We start from the raw sequence: 23,782 nt of genomic DNA, 5'->3' as shown, positions 1-23,782 counted from the left end.
TGCCAAACCTTCCGCATCCTTGAGCTCGGTTTGGTGAGCTTGGGTCGGGTTTATCAAGCGTTCAGAGGTCGCAGTTACAGTTCGAGTGATTCTGTCGGGTGGGTCCATAGTGGTTGTTTCTTTGTGTGCCCACTTCTCTCTCCTAAGTGTTGCAGTGATTTGTTCTGGGCTCTCTTCTTCATCACTTGCTTCCTCTACAATCCCCTCTTGTATCAACATGATGGGCTGAGATGCTTCCATTAGTAAGGCCCCTGGGCGTGGTTCCACATGAATTCCCATGTGCTCGAAGTAGTTCTCGGGCAACTCCTCAATTGAAATCAAATTACAAGTCTCGTGGCCCTCGGGACGTATTCTTTTCCTGCCCTCTGCCTCTTCCATGGGGATGTCGCACTCACCTACTTCAGCTGTCTCCCTTGAGGCATTTCTTGACTCGGCCGCTTTGAGTGCCTGGTTGTAGCAGACCCTGGATTCGTATTGACAGCTCTTCAAGATGCCTACCCCCGTGGGGGTTGGGAATTTTATCGTCATATGATGGATCGAGGTCACCATCCTCATTGCCCTCATAAGGGGTCTGCCCACTATAACATTGTAGGCACAAGGCTGGTCTACGACTGTAAACATAGCGATCTGGGTGGCCACATGAGGCTCCTCTCCTATGGTCACCGGGAGTCGAATTGTCCCTTTCACTCCGATCGAGTCTCCCGTGAACCCGTACAGGTGCCCACCTGTTGAGGTTAATTCTCTATCCAATAATCCCAGTTTTTTGTAGGCATCATAAGTCAAAACATCAGCCGAGCTCCCGGTGTCCACCATTGCTCGGTGAACATTCACCGTCCCAATCTTCATTTTTATGACTAGGGCATCGGTATGAGGGTAATGCACCCATTTTGCATCATTCTCTTTAAACACGATATCATCGACCTCCCTTTCAAAGAGTTCCGGGGGCCTTTGGCTTAGATGATTGACGTTGGTGAGCGGCTTGTCCTTTGCTTCCCGGGCATATCTGTCCATCGCCTTCCGGCTGTCTCCACCAATGTGAGACCCGCCTAGAATAATATGAATACTACCAGCCCGAGGGACCCTTTCTTTGTCTTCTGGGGGTGGAGGAGGGACGGTATGATAATCCGTCCTGTGCCTTCGAACCTCCTTGACAACCCACTCCGTAAGCTTCCCTTGTCTAATCAAAGTCTCGATCTCATCCTTTAGTTGTCTACAATCAGCGGTATCGTGTCCGGTGGCCTCATGGTATGCACAATACTTCGAAGTGTCTCTTTTATTATAGTCTGTGAGAGGAGTTGCCTTCCTGAATACCCCCTTCCCCACATATGTAGCATATATGTGGTCGATAGAGGCTACCAGAGGGGTGTGTGTCTGCCATTTGCTTGTATAAGGCCTTCCCGAATCTTTAGTGGTCTCTTTGCCACGGGCAGACTTTTTCGGGCTCGAACTACGCCGATACGTCTTCCTCCTTTCATCAGGGCTTGAGGATCGGTCCCTCTTGTCTCGATAGCTTTCGCTGATTTTCAGCTCTCTCATCGATTTCTCTACCCTCTTGAAGGGTTCGGCTTGCTCATAGAACTCGGCCAAGGTCCTCGGCTCACTCGCTTGGAGGCTTTTCCAAAATTTTGATCCTTCTTTCAGCCCTGCTATCAAGAAATTTTTGATGGTCTCCTCACTGGCTCCTCTCACCTTCGGGACCTCGGCGTTGAACCGACGAAAGTATTCTGCCAAGGGCTCCCCCTCCCTTTGCTTGATGTTGGCTAACGTGGCCACAGGAGGCGAATAGTGGAGGGTCGACTGAAATTGTCTGACGAACAAGTCCTCCAATTGCCTCCACGTTCTTATGCTAGCCGGTCCCAACTTGGAGAACCATTGTTGGGCACTACCTCTGAGTGATGCCGCGAAGAGTCTGCAACGGGTCATCTCCGGCACCTGATAGACTTCCATCTCAGTGTTAAATTGAATAAGGTATTCCGCCGGGTCGGCTTCGCCGTTGAATAGAAGGTCGGGGTTGTGCCTAAACACCCGAGGTAGGGGGGATGATCGGATAGCAGTCGTAAACGGAGAGGGGGCAGCCGAGGCAGGGGGCCCTCTCTTCTCTTGCTCCATCTCATCTAAGATCCTTCTCAGGTCCCTTACTCTAACAACTTCTCCTTCTCTGTCACCACCCGCATTACTCGAATGGTGTGAGCCCTGAGGTCGTTCGCGGCGTCCCCCTCCCCCAGCTCGGTCCTGCGACTCCTCTTCACGATTGTATCTGCGTCTATGTCGCTCCTCCCTCCTGGGTGAGGTGTGTTGACGTCTTTCCGGAGGGGTCGTTGCCCGTTCCCTTTTCGAGCCTCTTTTATCCACGGGCTCTTTCTCTTCTCTCTCCTTCTTACAATTCTCCAATTTGAGCCTGAGGTCATGCTCGCTTAGCTTTCTACCCACTCGGTCTAGCACGCTAGTTGACCTTGCCTCAGATGAAGCTGGCTTCGGCCCCGATCTCGTAGAGATCTGGCTGCCCCGCTCATCATGGCCTTGGGGTATATCTTCCTTTTCGCGTGATGTCTCTTTCTTCTGTTTGGTCTCGGTTGCCACGTCATCAAAATCGTGGATCAGCTTCTTCTGAGGGCCTTTGCCCTTCCAGCTATGCTGTGAGACCTTGAGGCGGCGCGCCTTACGCTTGGCGTTCCGGACCGAGCTTCTTTCTACCTTTGACATTCGGGCGTTGATCTGATTCATCTGATCGGCCAGCCCTTCCAGATACGTCATCACAGCCTGCCCGTCCACGGTTGCAATTGGTGGAGGTGGCGCCTGATTCTCTGGGGGCGTGTGTTCGAAAGTAGGGTCCTTCTTGCCTCCGCTCCCTGGTGTCGTCGCTTGCTTGCTTTCTTTGATCATCTTTCTCCCTAAGATGAACGGGCCCCTCCTTCTAGCGCCAAATGTTATAGGGAGAATTTCGTATAACAATGTTGTGGAGGTTAATGGGCGGAACAAAGATCAAGGACGGTGTTTGAGGGCGGAGGAAGGTTGTTTGGTGGTGGCTGAGCTTGTATGTGGACTCCTTAAGAAAGAATAGGGTTTGTTATTCTCTGTCAAGTGTCGACTCATGTCTCATACAAGTGCCTACGTACCCTATTTATAGGAATCAAGCCTCACGTAGTTCTTGGGGAACAAGTCACGTAGGCTAGGGTTAGGACTCTTCAGCCCGTGTAGCCAAGCCCACGATAAAGTCAGGCCTTCAGCCAATTAGTCACGTAAATCTCGATCGGCTCCACACGCTTCCTACAATCTCGCGGCATCTCCGCAATCCTTCCCGTGATTGTAGGAACAACCCGTGTCGATCCCGAAATCTACGAGCAACTCAGTCATCTATGAGTCACTTCCCATGTTGTACACAAAGTCTTTCGATGCGGCCCGGCCTGGTCACCTCGGCCCGCACCGCCTTCAAACAATAAATATAATCTTACCTCTGTTTCTATAAGATGTGGGCTCATGAGCTCAGCCCGCGTATGGACAGCTAAGCCCACCTCGCATGAAGGCACCTGAGCCCACCTCGCGTGGGCACAACCGAGCTCGGCTCGCATATGAGAGCCCAAATGACAAATATGAGCTCACCTTACATGTGTGAGCCCAGCTCGCATGTCCTCACTTGAGCCCAGCTCGCATGTTTGAGCCCAGCTCTCATATCATGAGCCCAGCTCGCATGTAAACTCAGCTCGCATGTTACGAGCCCAACCCGCATGTGAACCCAGCTCGCATGTTGCGAGCCCAGCCCGCATGTGCTGGCCCAAGTCATATAAATCCATGGTTCTAGCCCACACACAAGAGTCCAGCTATTTAATGCACCCACAGGGACCTGTTTAGGGCCCATGGCCGAAAGCGGGCATAACAATGACTTTTTAAAATAACAATTTTGGAAAGACGACTTTTCTTGTTAGACGGAGATGGCCCAAACAAGTAGAAGTAACAAATACACTAGTGGGTACATCACTTACGTGGCAACATGTATATGGACCCGGCCTTTAATTAATAATAGTTTTACACCCACCCAGCTAAGTTTACAAGTCAACGAATGTCCAATAACACCTCTTTCGTTGAACAAACGGTTCAAATATACAAACAAAAACACACACAAAAAGAAGCACATTCTTTGGATCACCAAAAAGAAAATGGAAAGAGCTCAAGAAGAAATGAAATATGCTGGAGTGTTTGGTATCTACAGAAAAGGCCACCAAGTCATGGCTGCACATAGAAACATCTTTAATCAAATAACTCTAGCTTTCATCCTCCCTCTATGCTTCATCTATCTAGCTGAAATGCTGATTTCCGAAATTCTATTCTCAAAACAACCATCCTACATATTTGGTCAAAACACATACAAACATACTCATCATTTGCCTGTCTACATTATTTTCAACCTTGCTTACTATACTTTCCTTGTCATTTTTTCCCTCCTCTCTACATCTGCTGTGGTTTACTCTGTAGCTTGCATCTACTCAAATCGCACCATTTCCTTTAACAAAGTCATGGGCGTTGTGCTCAGAGTTTGGAAGCGCCTCATGATCACTTTTTTTGTCATTTATGTATTCACCTTCTCTTACGTTGTTATCGCAGTTCTTACTCTGAATCTTTGTTTAGCTATTGGTGGAACCGCTTCTTTAGTCCTTTTCTTCATTTTCTTGTTTATGTACATTATTGGGTTTGTTTATCTTACTATTGTGTGGCAGCTGGCTGCTGTTGTCACCGTTTTAGAAGATTTTAGGGGAGTCAAGGCAATGAATAAAAGTAGGAAGCTAATCAAAGGAAAGTTTTGGGTGGCTTTGACCATATTTATCGGGTTAAGTATCCTAGTTGCGGTGATACAGTTTATGTTCTATGTTTTTGTTGTGTATGCAGATAGTTGGGCAATATGGAAGAGGGTTCTGGTTGGAATCTCGTGTCTTGTTCTACTTGTGCCAATATTTCTCTATCAGTTGGTTCTTCAAACCATCATCTACTTTGTTTGCAAGTCGTATCATAATGAAACTATCGATAAGCCTGCCATGTCCAACCATCTTGGAGCGTATGAGCGTCTGTCTGACCCAGATGAGGTGCAGATGGAACAAGTTTAACTGATTGTTTTCTGCAAGCCTGTTGTTGTTAATTATTGTCTTTGCTTAGTGTAGGATCAGTTTTATGTCATATATGTATTCTTTCGATTGCAGTTGTTAAGCTCAGGCCTCAATCATATTACAATTGAGCACGATACAACAGGATAATTATATTTTGACTAATTCTATGCGACTATAGCAACTCTTTAGTTGCAAGTAGAATTCTGCTTGCAAACCACCTATATTAATCAATCATTTTGTCGGTTCTTACTAATTAGGTACTAAGTAGGCATTAGGGGCTGTGATGTACCCCCTCATGTAACCTCATTTTCACATGATTTACTAACAGTCTAACGCCATTGCTAAACATTTTCCCCGAAGGCCGAATAAAGAAAGCTTTTCTTATATGTCAATAGCATGTCACATGACTTATAATATCTTACTAAAGGATAGTGTGCTATAACTACATTGGATACAAGAGTAAAAGATCAATAAGAATGCAGTGTGACCATCCCTGACTAGAACAATCGTATGTTCGAGAACATACTACCGTCAATTGGGAACTCGCTGAAACTGAAATCAAATTCCTTAATTAAACAAACAACCACATATTTTATACAGTTTGTGGAATGGAGGGACTATAATGTTTCATCTTCAGGGGAAGGTTATTACTCTAAATGTATCAGACTTGCTTATACATTAGAACCTAAATGTGGTTTGAATATGTGTGTCGCTGCTGATATATTTATCTGTAATTTTTTGCAAAATATCATGCTAAAAATACACCTCGACCATAATCTTTCAACTGTAAAACTTATCAATACAGAAATGCTACAAATTAACCTTTATAATCTTCCAGTTCTTTATGGTATTAGAGTCGTAATTGATGACTAAATCATTATAGTATCTGATAGCGAGTAAAATAAACCCTGGTTGTATAATTATTGTCGCATTAATTATGCCCGTTTTGGGCCGGCAATAAAGCTGTTATTCCCAAACAATGCAACAAGAATTACAGAAGGGGGGTTGAATGTAATTCTGACTACTTTTTCTGATTTTAAGAATGTTCTTACTTAGTATATAACTGTATTTGATATGCAGTAGTGCGCAATGAAAGAATAATAGAAATCAAATCACAAAGCAATAAAACACAAGGCTTTAAAACTTTCTGGTGGATTTGAACTTATCCACCAGAGATATATATAAAGTTGAGAACTTTGTGATGTTTGAATATCACACAGCTGCTTACAAGAGAACTTACAAAATTACACAGAAATGCTTAACATATACAGCTTTTTCTATCTCTCTGAAAATAATGCTTACTAAGTTGTTGTTCTACTTGCTACACTTGGTTTATATATCACCAAGTTACATGATAGTAAGACAAGACAATCAAATAAAATTATATCTAGTCTAACTCCATGCTGCTACATTACTCTATCCAGCATCTTTGAATATCTTCATATTTGCATGAAAATGGTAATGCTTCTTTGTTCTCTAAATCTTTCAATTAGGCTGCCACATTCCATTTGCAAACATCCGACGCATGTGACTGTGTTGTCACTATGAACTGCTATTTTGAATATTATCATCCGTCAGGATTATGTTGATCATCCGTCGGGAGCCTTGTTGATTATCCGTTGGGAGCCTTTGTAGATCATTCATCGGGAGTCTTTCTATCACTTGACTCTATTTCACTTATACAGAATTACAAGACATCTTATATTTACAATTAGCTAACATATTCTGTATATCAATCTAGTAGACAATATGACTTAAAGAATCCTACAGCATCTACTCAACTAAAACATTGTTATTTGCAGAAATGTGCTACAATACTTATTATTACATAAGCTACACTCTCGATGAATGTTAAATTGTCATCCGTCGGTACTATAAAGTTCATCCGCTGGGACTATACTAAAACATCCATCAAGAGCTACAAAAACACTAAGTCAAATCTACTAAGGTGTTTTGTTCAACTTATCACCAACTTCATAACATATTTCTAACAATATCCCCCAATTTATGTCTACTGAAATTGTAGCCATAAATTAAGAAAAACTTGATGATAACAAAACACCCTAAATATACAGATTGAATTATAGTAGATAAAACTAGTAAGTGCTACTATTTATTTAAAAATTAAACAAAGTAAAGTGTACAAAGAGTTCTCACAATCATTATCAAGGTGCTCCTCTAATCTGAGTAGATGTTATCTATTTCCTTGACTGTCTAGATTTCTTCCCAAGCTTCCTGTTATTTTCTTCTATTTAATATTGGAGTTGTCTGTGAAATTCAAGTTCTTCAACATTTGATAGATCTAGTTTTTCTTGCATTTCCAATAGAGTCTCACTTCTAGAGATACTCAATTGGTCATCCAGTCTGAAGAATCTTCTTACACCTTTATCATCCATGAATTCCATCAGCCAGTGAGGCCTCAAATGCACTCTATTTCCTGTGAAGGGGATTGATTGAGTCCTTGGGAGTGCATCTGAGGCTTTGTTCCTCTTTAGATCTTCTATCTTCTTTAGTACCATTCTCTTAGCTGTCACATTGAACCCATATTTTTTCTTGGATGATGAGAAGATTTTTATCAAAACAAAACAGCTTTCTTGAAGAATCATGTGAAGGGGCCATATGATCTCTTTCCCACCCCTGTATTTGAATACTAGTCTTTCAGGGAGATTTCTGTGAGCATCAATTGCTCTCTCTTCTTCTAGTTCATCCATGTAGAGATTTATATCTGAAAATTCTTTGTTGTCACAGATGTATAGAAGATCCCCCCTATTGATAGTTGGTTGAGCTTTGGTTAGGGTTTTGGTTCTGAGACTCACAGGCTTGACCTTCTTGATTGCTCTTGTGTTTGTCTTCTTTAGCTTGTTAAAGATTGGTAGATTAAGCTCAGGTATAGGAAAACTTTCCTAGTCTATTGGCTCATCCTTGGGAACTATAGGCTCACATGAAAATTCTTTGTTGGATCCACCTTAAATTCCTCATGTACCACTGAGGGCTTGGATGTTTGAGTTGAAGTTGTAGACTGTTTAGGAAAGTAGTCTTCCATCTTGTCATCATCAAAATCCAACATTCTTTTGGAATGGAGCTTGTATCTGAACTTCCTTTTCTGTTGAGGTTCCTTGTGCATTTTTTGATTCTGATCTTCAGCTACTACAGGTGGTTTCTCAGAAATCTAAGTTGCAGTTTTCACAGCTTGAAGCTTGGCTACTATAGCAGCTTACTATTTCTTCTATTTGAGCTTCTTGGCCTCTAAAGCATCTTGCTTCTTTTCTTGCTTGATTATTTGTTTTTCTTCCTTCTTAGCTTCTGCAAACTGAGGGTGTCCAGCCACCACACAGATTTCTTTCCCATTCCTGTAGATTTTGGCAATTCTTTTCTTTTGTACTGAGTCAGTTGGATCTTTGAAGAATGCAATGGACCTTGCCAACAGCTTCTTTTCATTTGGCTTTGGAGTCTCAAACATGAGATCCAAGGGATTTTTGTCAGATGACTTTGGATAATTTCTTTTGGGCTTCAAAACCATGTTGGCTTTTGGAGACTTTATGCATGAAGATTGGCCTTTTTCCAAACTGCCTAGACTCATATCATTTACAGAGATTTGCTTGACTTGAGAGAAGTGATGAAAGGTCTTGTTTGGTTTCTCAATAGGACCAAATTTCTTCATTATTTCTTCATCTATTTTCCCCCATTTGTCATCTAATTCCTTCTCAACAGCTGCAACATTAAGCTTTTTGAAATTTGTCTTTGAATCCAACTTAGCAGCTGCTATTTGGATCAGATCAATGTTGTCCAAGACTGGTGGCTTTGGAAATGTAATTTCTGGAACAATTACTTGGATGACTTGTATGTTTAGCAGATTCTCCCCCTCACTGATTTGCTCTCCTTGACTAACCGGGATAATTGAATCTTTCTCCCCCTTTTTGTTAGCATCAAGTTGAATGGAGGTAGAAGTCTATGCAGCCACCAGCTTTTGAAGCAACCGAGTTTGCTGGGCTTGATGTAAATGAATTACAATGAGAGAAGCTTCCACTGCTTTTAGTCTTGTATCCAGGGAGTCTACCTTCCTGGTTAGATCAATATTTTTCCTGAGTTGTCTCTGTATGTCAAGTATGGTTGTGTTTGGAAACTTGGAATCCAATCTGTCAGAAACAGCCAGCTTGACTTGATCTATTTCAGTTTTAATGGCAATGACATCCTGATTATGTTGAAGATACTGGATTTTGTGCAGTTGGAGAGAGTTGAGATGTGCTTGTAGAAGTTTCTTGGTATTAGCATTGGTGGTGGCTTGAAGAGCTGTCTGTGTTTGTTGAATGATGTGGAAGAGGGTAGACATGAAGTGCTGCTCATCACATTCCTTGGAAAACACCCAAGATGGAGTGTTTGAACTAGATCTAGGGCCTGCTTCTCCCCCTATGTCCATAAACTCTTCTTCATCACCATCTTCATCCTCAAAAAGATCTTCAGAACCACCAGTTCCATAGTCAACATCATCACTGGCTGGGGCTGGCATGGCTGTGATGGCATCTTTAGCCCTCTGCATTGAAATTGTAGTATGCACTAAGTTTAGTAGCTTCTCAGCCTCCTCATTGCCCTGTCAAGCCAAAATTTGATATGCTATAACATGATGAGTAAATGTCTCATCATCCAAAGAAATAGAATCTATTACAGCTTGATATTCTTGTTGAAATAGTTTCTCTTTTTCTGCATCACTAACATTCATTGACTCATTAGCAATGGATTCCACCCTTATCTCTCCCGTACCTGCTTTTCTCTCATTTTCTCTCTCTCTTTTTGCATCAATGGCTCCCCTTGTCTCACCACCCTCATATCCTCACCTTCACCTACTAAGGTGGGACTCCCCTCACTCACTTTTTCCAGGCTGGAAGAAATAGCCTGCATATTTTCTCTCATTTACTCTCCTTTTGCCTGAGAGCAACTCAGCCTCTCACTCTGTTCACTCCCTTCCCTCAAACCTAGGAGTGATTGTACAACTACTAACTCATCTACACTTGTAACAATAGTTGAAAAATTAGCTTGTGTAAAGAGTACCAACGGATGAGGAACATCCATCAGGGTAGTAGTTAGGATAGCCGACGGATGACTGCTGTTAGGCACATCCATCGGGATACAATCACTAGCCGACGGATGAACATCCACCGGAATAGAGGAAATGATAGAGTTGGGAGTTGAAACTATTGTGGACTCTGTGCAGATTGATGATATTTTAGGCACAGAAGTCTCAACAGTTCCTGAAAGAATTGGCAAGTGAGCCAACAAATCATCTAAAAGATGATGCTCACTTGTAGTGAATTTTGGCTTCTCCAACAAAGTTAAAGAAGGAGAATCAGGGATTGATGTGTGTATCATATCCATATCCAGAGAATTGGTTGGAGAGTTTTGTGTTTTTTATGCTTCTATTGTTAAAGATTTTGGTTGTGACTCCACATTTATTGGAGCCACATCAAACTGAATTTGAGATGGTGCAGTGATTGTCTTTAGCTGCAGTTTGCATTGTGTGTGATCCCTGTGCATCCCCAAGTTTTCTCGCTTTTCTATTTCTGGTATAAGTTTGGGGTGAATCAGTGTCCCTAACCCTTTTGGCCTGTGCTCCTGGTTGGGAGCTTGTTTCAATAGTAGCATCCTTTTGGGAGGATGAAACTAGAGATGTGCTAATTTCCTTATTAAGCACCACAGTGTGTTGGGAAACCGTGGTGTGGCTTGGTTTGGGTACACTCACCTCTCCATCCTTATTCTTAGGGTTTCTTTTATATTCACCCTATCCATCACCTATCTTACCACCCTTCACACTCCCCTCTTTGCTTTTGTGGATTTTAAAACTAGCATCTTTTGAGAGACACCAGAGTATGGTTTCTTTGATTTGGATTTAGAAGATTTAGGTTTTGTGGCTTTGTTAGGAAATGAATAACACATAGAAGGGGGGGGGGGGTAAATGTGTTTTACTTTTTTTGAGATTTTTTTGAATGTTTATGGTTGAACAAAGTAAATTAATTCATGTAATGAAATGCGTTCATGCAGAATTTAAACTTGCAGAAAAATAAAGAACACAAATCTTCAAAACTCACTTAATTTTATATTAAAATTAGGACAGTTTTGCTACAAAATTTCTAGGCTCTTTGTTGATAAAGAGCTTAGCTTCTTATTGAGAGTGTTACAAGAAATTTGATCTAAATTGTTACAACTGACTAAGGACCAGTGTTAACCTTATAACTCAGTTAACTGCTGGTTTACACAGTGTTTAATAAGACATGCTATTAGCTTTTCTAAACTGTCACTTGTCATTTCTATTTATAGAAAAGCAGATCTTCCATTTCTGGCTTAGCATATCTTTAGTATCCCGTGTTCACTTTAGTCTTCCTTTGTCAGTTAATCTTTACCATTGATCTTGCACATTCTTCAAGCTATTTTTTGTAGACTTGTCAATCTAGCTGTTGGATTGTTTGTTGATTGTTTATCTTGGATATTGAACTGATCTACAACCTTGTACTTTGAGATTGTACATCGAGATCTCCAGTTTGGGTCTATAAAACACTTTACATCTCGATAAGCATATTAGTTTATCGAGATCTCTAGTACTCTATATTTAGTTTGGCTTGTAGAGGTCTTCAGTTCTCTATAAGAGAATTTTGGCTTGTCGAGATCTCTAGTCTTCACATCTTCACTTTGAGTTATCGATAACTCTCAGTTCTCTAGTGGGTTCTTGACTTTTCATTTTCTCAGAGTTCTCTAGTCAAATTAACTTGTCAAAATCTCAGAGTCCTCTAGTGAATTTTAACTTATCGATATCTCTGAGTTCTCTAGAGAATTTTGACTTATCGATATCTCTGAGTTCTCCAGTGGAACTTGACTTATCGATAACTCATAGTTCTCTAATGAATGTAGACTTGTCGATAACTCTGAGTTCTCCAGTGAAGAAATGACTTGTCGATATCTCCAATCTTCATGTCTTCAATTTGGCTTGTCGATATCGCTGACTTCTCTCGTAGCTTTCCTGACTTCTCGATAAGCCATTATGGAGTTCTCGAATGACTTCCCTATAACATTAAATCTGTGACTTGTAGAGATCTTGACTTAGAGTATTTTTCTCCAAACAGAGTTATTCAACTCCAAGCTTCTTCAAAATTCTTCTGAGGCATGATCTTCTTGATCTTCTTCCAGATAGAATCCTTAGGCTTGATACTGTTTCAGGAAAAAGACTCCAGTCTGCTCCTTTACATTTTTACAGACTTTAAGTGTTACAAATACCAAATACAGATTAAGATAACAACATAACTTACTTAGGGTTGACCCCAAGCTTAGCTGATTACAACAAATAACAATTCATTAATCTCCTCCTTAGATCAGATGTCCATTTGGCTTGCTTCATACTTTGATCAGGGACACTAATGATATTGTTATCTCCAGTGATCTTTGACATCATCACTTATATTTTACAATCTCCCCTAACTTGTTCATTTTGGAATTATGTACAAGTTCTGATTGATGATGTCAAAACTATAGCTAAATGCAGAATGCAGAAATCAATCTCCCCATCTTGGATCTGCAGAAGAATAGGAGTTTCACTTAGATCTGCAGAAGAAGTCTGTCAGTAACAAAAGTCCTAAGCTCTCTGTTCTTTTGAATAAGTAGTCTCACTACTTCTCACTGCACTAGTCTCAGATATAACCACATATCAATCATTACACAAACAAAAGAATGATAGAGAAGGAGTAGAATTTTCATTAATAATGGAAATAAAGTACATTAAGATATAGATTCCAACGAGTAAATCCTAATCCTAACTACTCTAGTTTCTACTTCTTTTTCTCGGCCTCTGTTCTCCTTGCCCGGCGTTGGTAAGCTCTGGACATGGAGTCTGCAAGAGAAATGAATCTCTCCCGCAACTCCAGAGAAATAAGAGGTTGTTGCTCAGCCACCATGGCACGTCTCTCCTGCTCCAGAGAGACCTCTCCCTCAAAGAAAAGGAAGTTTATCTGATCATCCCATGAGAGTTCGTCAAAGATGTCAAGTGGAACATCAAAGGGGCTGCATACGATCCCTTTGATGCGGACTTGAAGTCCAAAAGGGTCATAATAGAATTTATTGTCAGTCAAGTGATGGGCTGGAAGATAAACACCATTGTTGAGCGTGGGAAAAACAGGGGCAACCATTGGAGAGAGATGAACAATAAGTGAGTTTTGAGGTTAGGATATTTGTTGAGAAAGAGAACAGTGATGAATAATGAGGAGCGAAAGGTTTGAATTTATAGACGTAGAAAAGAAAGAAACCAAAAGACTGTTGATTTTCTCGGTTAATAAGTGTAATAATCATACAAACATACTTTACGAGTATCTAGACAGTTAGAAGTGACTTAAATTTCTAGTTACTATTCCTCGTGCAAGTACTCAAGAATCTTAGTTCACTTTCTAGGTTAACTATTCCCTATGCAAATAAACAAGTACCCCTACACAAAAATTAACCCTTCCTATTAGCAAAATATTTCACTAGCTAACTCATCAAAACAAATACTGATAAGGAATTATTTTGAATAAATTTAAAATACATAATTAACATATAGTCAAATAAATTTAACTATTATTAGTATTCTCAAAACACCACATATAATATACTAGTATACTTACATTAGACTAACATAATCCACATAAAACATTTGCACATAAGCACGTAAATGTGTCAATAAGTCTGAGTAGTAATAGACAAAGTATGTCAAAAGTATTTTGCTGAACATAATTTATGAATTAAATTACTTCATTTTTTCATACTTTTTGCTTCTTTTGAACTGTTTTTTATTAACTTCATATATTTAGAATATGAATTAATAAATATTCAGTTTGCTTAGAATTTTGAGAAATTCCAAGTTAAAAAAATGAATCGAGAAGTCTGGGTATTTAGTAAAAGTAAGTGACTTGTCGAGAACTCAAAAATAGACATTTGGAGTATGTCAATCGAGAAGTCATTTTAATAAAAGAAGTACATATCGAGAAGTCATTTTAAATTACTCTTTTTAGAGAACTCAAAATTGACTTACCGAGATGTCAAATAAATACCCAGTTTGTCCAAAAGGTGGACTGAATTAATTCCAACTTTTATTTGAACAAGTTCAAAATAAAATTAGAATAAATTTTCCAAAAGTATTTTACCAAAATAATTTATTAAATTAAATTATTTCAGTTCTGAGTTATTGATAAGTCAAAAATTTCACTTGTAGAGAACTCTGTGAATTAACACTAATAGAGAACTCTACAAAGACTTATCGATAAATCATATTAAGCTTATCGAGAAGTCACTCGAGAAGTCAGTAATTGACTTATCGATGACTCACTCGAGAAGTCCTAAAATGATTTATCGAGAAGTCAATTTGACTTATCGAGAACTCAGTTATCTATATACTTTTGGTTTTCGTAATTCTGCTTTGTGTTAATTTTACATATTGAGAATGTAAATTAACACTGAATAGTTTACTTAAAATTAAAAAAAATCCAAGTTAAATTTGAATTTGAAAAAACAAATATGCAGAGATTTCTGAAATATTTATAATTCATATTTTAGTTAATTTCCAATTAAATCAAATTAATATTGATTTACTGGAGATTAATCTGTTGCAAAACATTAGCTGATTTCTTGCCTTAGGATGAAGAATTAAGCATTCCAATTTCACCTACAATTCTAGTGAAATTTGCTTCATCCAAAGGTTTAGTAAAAATGTCAGCCAACTGTTTTTCTGTTGGTACAAAAATGAGCTCAATGGTACCATTTGTAGCATGTTCTCTAATAAAATGGTACCTAAAATCAATGTGCTTTGTCCTAGAATGATTAACTGGATTAGCTACTATAGATATAGCACTAGTATTGTCACACATAATAGGAATTTTATGTAACACTAGCCCATAATCCATTAGGTGATTTCTAATCCAAAGCACTTGAGCACAACTTCCTGCAGCTATGTATTCAGCTTCAGCTGTAGACGTTGATACATATTGTTGTTTCTTGCTATACCAGGATACAAGTCTTTGTCCAAGAAATTGACAGCTTCTACTGGTACTCTTTCTGTCAACCCTGCATCCAGTAAAATCTGCATCTGAGTAACCAACAACTTCAAAACAAGTTCCCTTAGGATATCATAATCCCAAGTTTGGAGTTCCCTTCAAGTATCTGAAAAACCTCTTTACAGCCATCAAATGTGATTCTTTTGGATTGGCTTGAAATCTTTCACATAGACATGTTGCAAACATGATGTCCGGTCTACTTACTGTTAAATAAAGCAATGATCCAATCATCCCTCTATAGCTTGAAATATCTACACTCTTGCCCTTTTTATCTTCATCCAACTTTGTTGCAGTAGACATAGGTGTAGATGCAGGTGAACAGTCAACCATTCCAAACTTTTTCAATAGATCCTTGACATATTTAGTTTGGCTGATGAAGATACCATCACTTGTTTGATTGACTTGAAGTCCAAGAAAGTAACTCAGTTCCCCCATCATACTCATTTCATATTCACTTTGTATAAGCTTGGAGAATCTTTGGAAAAGCTTCTCATTAGTAGAACCAAAGATGATATCATCCATATAAATCTGAAATAGGATCATATATTTACCATGTTTCTTGTAAAAGAGAGTCTTATCTACGGTTCCTCTAGTAAAACCATGCTTCAGTAGGAAATATGATAGTGTGTCATACCAAGCTTTAGGTTCCTGTTTTAGTCCATATAGAGCCTTGAGTAACTTGTACACAAAATTTGGAAATTTTGGATCTTCAAAGCTAGGTGGCTATTGCACATAAAGTTCTTCTTCTAGCTCACCATTCAGAAAGGCACTTTTGACATCCATTTGATACACTTTGAAGTTTGAATGTGTAGCAAATGCTAGGAAAATTCTTATAGCTTCAAGTCTTGCGATTGGAGCAAAAGTTTCATCATAATCAATTCCTTCTTCTTGTGAGTAGCCTTTTGCAACTAACCTTGCTTTGTTTCTAGTAACTATACCATTTTCATCCATCTTGTTCCTGAACACCCATTTAGTTCCAATAATACTTCTATTTTTTGGTGCAGGAACTAATTTCCAGACTTTGCTTCTTTCAAACTAATTCAGTTCTTCCTACATGGCAGATTTCCACTCAGGATCCAGAAGAGCTTCATCAATTTTTTTAGGTTCTACTTGAGACAAAAAACATGCATGTAGGCACTCAATAACAGTTGCACTCCTAGTACTCACACCAGTAGTAGGATCACCAATAATTTTATCTCTAGTGTGACTCATATCCCACTTCCTTGTATGAATTTATTGACTTGTGCCTTCATTATTTTCTTCATTGTTGGTATGACTGCTGGATCCTTCTTCTCTTTTTCCCCCTGAGTTTGTGTTCTCAAATTCATGTATTTGAGATGAGTTTCCATTTTCATGATTTTCCTGTTGAGTAGTCTCTTCATTTAATGTCTGTTATACATCAACTTCATCTTCTCCATCAGAGTCACTATCAATGTTGAGGTTTTCAAATGCCAGGGCTTCAGCTTCATTATCATCAAGGCATTTTAAGACTGGACATTTGTCATCATTAAAGGTCACATCCGTGCTCTCCATAATCTTCTTTTGATCAATCACATAAACTTTGTAGGCTGTTCTTTTCGGTGAATATCCCAGAAAAATTGCTTCAAAAACCTTTGAGTCAAATTTTCCCACATATTTAGAGTTGTCTTTCAAAATGTAACACTTGCTTCCAAACACATGAAGATGCTTTACAGTAGGCTTCCTCTTAGACATGATTGAGTAGGGTGACTTGCCATGTGCCTTATTAATGAGATATCTGTTCTGAGTGTAACAAGCAGTGTTAACAGCCTCTTCCCAGAAACTTGTTGGCAACTTGGCATCTTGCAGCATTGTCCTGGCAGCTTCAACCAATGTTCTATTCTTTCTCTCAACTACTCCATTTTGTTGAGGTGTCCTGGCAGCTGAGAATTCTTGAACAATGCCTTTACCTTTGCAGAATTCAGTTAATGTAGCATTTCTGAATTCTGTTCCATTGTCACTTCTCAATCTTTTCACACAATTGTGATCTTCAGCCTATTTTTCTATCTTCTTGATCTGCTTAATTATGATGTGTGGAGTTTCATCTTTAGAGTACATGAACTCTACCCAAGTGTATCATGAGAAATCATCCACCATAACAAGTGCATATTTGTTCCTTTTAATTGATAAGATATTCACTGGCCCAAATAAGTCCATGTGAATAAGTTGCAAGGGTGCACTTATAGAATTCACAGTTTTTGACTTGTGACTAGATCTTTTCATTTTTCCTTTATGACAAGCTTCACAAACTTCAACTTGAGCAAATTTTAGTTTGGGCATGTCTCTTACTAACTCCTTTTTGACTAAGGTGTTAATTGCCTTGAAATTCAAGTGAGACAGCTTCTTATGCCATAGCTTGCTTTGTTCTTCTGATGCCTTGGTGTAGAAGCAACAAATACCATCCTTATTTGTTGAGTCCAAGTCTGCAACAAAGCAACTTCACTAGTTCTCTTGCTAATAAAGTGCATTTTTCTTTGTTGAATAAAACTTTAAAGCCTCTGTCTGCAAATTGGCTTACACTGAGAAGATTCACTTCAAGACCAGCTACTAGTGCTACATTATCAATGACAACATTTTCAGAAACAATCTTGCCATATCTCATTGTGAATCCTTTGATGTTGTCCCCAAAGGTCACCAATGGGCCAGCTTTCTCCTCAAACTGTGATAGCAGGGCCTTATCACCTATCATATATCTGGAACATCCACTGTCAATGATCCATATGACTTCCTTCACTTTTCCCTGCACACAATGAGATTCAGTTATGTTTAGTGACCCAAGCAGTGTTGGGTACTTTCTTCTTATTAACTGATTTAGCAGAAGTAGAGTGAGTTGTTTCAGATAAAATAGAGTTCAATGATTGTTGTGCATTTTCCATTTATGATGTAGACTCAATTTTCGTTTCTTTAAGGTCTACTCTCAGTTTGTGGAAACTCTTAATCACTTTCAAGTTGCATGTGATGTTAAAACTTATTACATAATGAGTAGGGATCATTTAAATCTGCTTCATTATATTTGCAAGTTCCTTCAATTGGCTTACTAACAACCTTTTTACAAAGGTGAGTTAGATGATTTACAGAGCCACATTTTTCACACTTCTTTCCAGGAGCATCTGCAACATAAGCCAGATCATTGCTTTTATTTACCCCTTATTTTCCCAGTTCTATTTTTCTTCTTCTTCCTTGCATCTTCAATCTTTATTCCTTTGATAGGAGTCTTGGTGCTTTGATTGTCCATGAGAATTTTTTCAGCCATAGAAGATTGAGTTGAGTTTGCATTTTTCTTTTCATTATCCTCATCTGCAATTTCTTGCTTGATAATCAATTCTTCTTCACTGAAGTCTAATTTACAAGCCTTGAACACAGGTGACCCAACCTTTTTCAGCATTACTAGAACATTTTCATTCTCTGTTGCTTTTTCTTTGTCCCTTATGTTCTTCTTTTTGTTGTTCAAAGCATCATAATCAAGACAAATAACAATGTTTGCACATGGTTTGATTTTATCATGGTACTGACCAACCAATTCATATACATTATTGAAGGACTTCAACTTTACTTTATTTTCTCCATTTTTTCCCTTAGCACAACCTCAATCTCATTTGCACATTTGAGCTTGTTCTTCAGATAACCATTTTCTTGTTTCAAAGCTTCAAGCTCCATTATCAACAATTTAGTTCCTTGTTTTTCATTCTCAAGCTTCTCATTCAACTTTGTTAATCTGCTAACTTCTTCATTAGCAGCAACCAAGCTTGTGTGGATGTGAAACAATTATGTGCTCATCTTCTCAACAGTTTCCTTATATTGATTCACATTTAAATCAATGGTGGTAAGAATTGGTACCTGTGATTTAGATGATGATGATTCTCCTTGCTCCAAGGCCATAAGTGCATAGTTTCCAAGTTCTTCATCTTCATCAATTTTATAGTCATCCCAACTTTTACCTTCTGCAATATAAGCTTTGCTTTGTTGTTTCTCCAGAAGAGCTTCATACTTTGCTTCAAGTTTAAGATAAGCTGTATCTTTCGTTGCGTTCTTGGGTTTCCTGCATTCTATAGCAAAGTGACCCAGTTCATCACAATTGAAGCACTTTATCTTAGATTTGTCAACAGATTCAGTTTTGTAGCCATTCTTGCTATCAGAATTGTACTTCCCTTTTTCCTTCCAGCTGCTATCTTTGATGAAAATCTGTCCTCTATTCTTGAAGTATCTTGGCTTCTTTACTATAATATTAGAGAATTTCATAGCCAAATAGGTCATTCACTGAACTAGCTCATCCAGTTCTTCAAGAGTATAGAAGTTCATCTTTTTCCAATTCCAGAATGACTTGTTCGTGTGAATCAGTTGTTCTTTGCTCACTTGCTGAGGCAACTGGAGTTTGAGATCTTGATTCATCATTGAATGTTTGACTTTCATTTGCAATTAAAGCACTTGGTCCATCCACAACATGTCCTTGACCAGATCTCAATGATTGTCTTTGAATCATCTCTAGTTCATATGTTTTGAGAATTCCATATAGAACTTCCAGTGTTATTCTGCTTAAGTCTCTCCCTTCCCTGATTGCTGAGATTTTCTGTTCCAAATGATCAGGGAGAGTAAGCAAGAACTTTAGATTCACTTCTTCAGCTTCATAGTATTTGTCATGAAGTTGCAAGTCATTTATCAGCTTATTGAATCTTTCAAACACATCAGTAATGCTTTCCTTTGGCTTAACCATGAAACCCTCATACTGTGAAATTAGTATTCTTCTTTGGTTTAACCTAACTTCTTCAGTTCCTTCACAGAGTATCTCAATCTTTTCCCATATTTGCTTGGCAGTGTCACAATTGACAATGTTGTTGTACATCACATTGTCAAGTGACTCAATCAATATTAATTGCAAGCTACTATCCAGGTAGACTTTCTCTTTTACAGGATCCGTATACTCAGCAGGATCTTTTTGAGCATAAAGAGCTGGGATAATCCTGTATCCATCTATAGATTCCTCAGTTCTAACCTTAGGAATGAAAGGTCCATCCTTGAGGATCTGAATGTAGAGTGGATTGGCCATCTTGATGAACAACATCATATTCTTTTTCCAAAGAGTGTAGTTAGCTTTATCAAAGGTAGGAATTTTGATACTACTGAGTTTTTGTGTATTCATTCTTCCAAGATCTTAAATCTGTTTAATTTTAGATTTTGCTCTGATACCACTTGTTAGGAAATGAATAACACACAGAGGGGGGGGGGCTGAATATGTTTTACTGTTTTTGAGCTTTTCTTGATTGTTTATGGTTGAACAAAGTAAATTAATTCTTGTAGTGAAATTTGTTCATGCAGAAAAATAAAGAACACAAATCTTCAAAACTCACTTAATTGTATATTAAAATTAAGACAGTTTTGCTACAAAAATTTTAGGCTCTTTGTTGATAAAGGCTTAGCTTCTTCTTGAGAGTGTTACAAGAAATTTGATCTAAATTGTTACAACTGACTAAGGACCAGTGTTAACTTTATAACTCAGTTAACTGTTGGTTTACACAGTGTGTAATAAGAAATGCTATTAGCTTTTCTAAACTGTCACTTGTCATTTCTATTTATAGAAAAGCAGATCTTCCATTTTTGGCTTAGCATATCTTTAGCATCCCATGTTCACTTTAGTCTTCCTTTGTCAGTTAATCTTTACCATTGATCTTACACATTCTTCAAACTTCTTTTTGTAGACTTGTTAATCCAGCTGTTGGATTGTTTGTTGATTGTTTATCTTGGATATTGAACTGATCTGCAACCTTGTACTTTGAGATTGTACATCGAGATCTCCAGTTTGGGTCTATTGAACACTTGACATCTTGATAAGTATATTGGCTTATCGAGATCTCTAGTACTCTATATTTAGTTTGGCTTGTAGAGGTCTTCAGTTCTCTATAAGAGAATTTTGGCTTGTCGAGATCTCTAGTCTTCACATTTTCAATTTGACTTATCGATAACTCTCAGTTCTCTAGTGGCTTCTTGACTTGTCGATTTCTTAGAGTTCTCTAGTCAAATTAACGTGTCGAAATCTTAGAGTCCTCTAGTGAATTTTAACTTGTCGATATTTCTGAGTCTCTAGTAAATTTTGACTTATCGATATCTCTGAGTTCTCAAGTGGAACTTGACTTATCGATAACTCAGAGTTCTCTAATGAATGTAGACTTGTCGATAAATCTGAGTTCTCTAGTGAAGAAATGACTTGTCGATATCTCCAATCTTCATGCCTTCAATTTGGCTTGTCGATATCTCACTGAGTTCTCTAGTAGCTTTCTAGACTTCTTGATAAGCCATTATAGAGTTCTTGAATGAATTCTCTATAACATTAAATCTGTGACTTGTAGAGATCTTGACTTAGAGTATTTTTCTCCAAATAGATTTATTCAACTCCAAGCTTCTTCATAATTCTTCTAAGGCATGATCTTCTTCCAGATAGAATCCTTAGGCTTGATACTGTTTCAGGAAAGAGACTCTAGTCTGCTCCTTTGCATTTTTACAGACTTTAAGTGTTACAAGTACAAAATACAGATTAAGATAACAACACAACTTACTTAGGGTTGGCTCAAGCTTAGCTGATTACCACAAATAACAGTTCATTAATTTCCTCCTTAGATCAGATGTCCATTTGGCTTGCTTCATACTTTGATTAGAGACACTAATGATATTGTAATCTCCAGTGATCTTTGACATCATCACTTATATTTTACAGGCTTGGGTAGGCATCTTTTGGGGCATTGACACAGATGCCATAGCCACACTCAATGACAAAGAAATTTGAGAGGTAGAGATAGTAGAGACAGTAGTACTTACCTCACTTACCTATGGACCCTCCATGACATGCAAGTAAACCAGAGGCACCTCCTGGTGGTGATTAACTCTGTTTAAATCTGCAATAATTCTCCTTTCTTGAACCCAACAATCGAGTTTATTGGTTGGGTTCACAATCTCAAGATTCTCACAAAGATGATTAGCAATAATCATAAAGAATCTAGCATAATAGACACTTCTAGGTCTCTTCTTATTCTCCCCTAACTTATAGCCTAACTCAAACATGACATCATCACTAAAGTTGTAGTAATTATCAGTAACTAGAATGTAGAGCATGTTAAGCATGGCAGTATTGATAGAATCAAAGTTACTTATTTTACTAGAAAACACCTTGGTAACTATATCACACAGATAACTCCACTCTTTCCTAAGACCTAGCCTTCTAATATCACTTAACTTAGTTGTAGGATGTACATAGCCAATAGAATTAAGCAAGTTAACTAAATCAACATTTGTGTGTGGTTTAGTAGTAGTGTTTTCAGGAATCTTAAAGCATGCTTGAATAGTATCACTGTTAATGCAGAATTCCTTACCTTTCAAAGAGAGAGTTATGGTCTTGTCAGTTGACTGATACACAGCAGTTGTCCACATCTCTTCCACAACTTCACAGTAGATTGTGGGTGATTCCAGCATGGCATAGCTAAGCTTGCATCCCTTCACAAAATCCATCATTTTGTGATAATCCTCAGATGCTGGAATCTCTTTGTTCACTAGTGCCACAAAGTTGTTCTTCTCATATATGAATCTAGATTATGACATGATTTTTAATACTGGTGCCATTGTTAAAGCAAGGAAATTTGCAGAAAGAAAGGGGTTTTCCTTTGAGAGAGAAGAGAACAGTTAATTGCAGAAGAGAGAGATAAAAGCAAAAATAAACTGAAGTTAGGCTTTTATGTACTCTCAGATAAAATGAGATAAAAATAAAAGGTAAAAATTAAAGACCCAATTAAAATTGCCCAAAATAGCCGTTTAAAAATAAAAGAAACTATCAAACTTCTGTCAATTATCCGTCGTAATATACTTACAGACTGTAAGTAAATCCGATGGATAATGTTCAGAACTTTAACGGCTAGATTTAGACAATTTGACGGATGAGAATAAAACAATTAATCCGTCGGGTTTAAATTAATCCAGAAAAGTAATTGATTTTTACCAGGTTATTCTATTTCGACGGATGATCAAACTCGGTAGATAATGGACATCCGTCGAGATGTAGAATTTGACTTAGCCAAATTATCATCCAAAATATAAGAATCAATTAAATTTCTGGCTGCATTTCAACTTGAAAAATTATCAAAAATGATTTAAGAGTAATTAAGCATACCTAACTCACTTACCAACCTAGAGAAGGTGGATTAATCAAGTGGCTTGGTAAAGATATCTGCAAGGTGTTTCTGACTTGGAACAAATTGAAGTTTCACAGTACCATTCATCACATGTTCCCTAATGAAGTGGTACTTGATGTCTATGTGCTTTGTTCTTGAATGCTATACTGGATTTTTAGTGATGGCAATTGCACTTGTGTTATCACAGAAAATAGGAATTCTGTCCACTTGCAGACCATAGTCCAATAGTTGGTTTTTCATCCATAAAATCTGTACACAGCAACTACCAGCAGCAATATACTCAGCTTCAGCTGTAGAAGTAGAAACTGAATTTTTCTTTTTACTGAACCAGGATACAAGCTTGTTTCCTAGAAATTGACAGGTTCCTGTTGTACTTTTTCTATCTATTTTACAACCTGCATAATCTGCATCCGAATAACCATTTAGATCAAAACCG

At 38.3% G+C, this 23,782-nt stretch overlaps 1 protein-coding gene across 1 annotated transcript; it reads left to right on the top strand.

The window, feature by feature from the left end:
* Positions 1–4,154: 4,154 nt before the first annotated feature.
* On the top strand, positions 4,155–5,096 carry LOC141719078 (uncharacterized). Its single transcript, XM_074521458.1, has one exon. The coding sequence runs from the start codon at positions 4,155–4,157 to the stop codon at positions 5,094–5,096; it is 942 nt and encodes a 313-aa protein (XP_074377559.1).
* Positions 5,097–23,782: the final 18,686 nt, after the last annotated feature.

The sequence above is a fragment of the Apium graveolens genome, chromosome 4 (genome assembly GCF_009905375.1).
Source record: "Apium graveolens cultivar Ventura chromosome 4, ASM990537v1, whole genome shotgun sequence".
NCBI lineage: Eukaryota > Viridiplantae > Streptophyta > Magnoliopsida > Apiales > Apiaceae > Apium > Apium graveolens.
This window is presented reverse-complemented; position numbering and strand designations above follow the sequence as displayed.

Bases quoted from the DNA above. Each gene is read 5' to 3' on its own strand.
- LOC141719078 (XM_074521458.1), top strand. From the start codon at position 4,155: ATGGAAAGAGCTCAAGAAGAAATGAAATATGCTGGAGTGTTTGGTATC.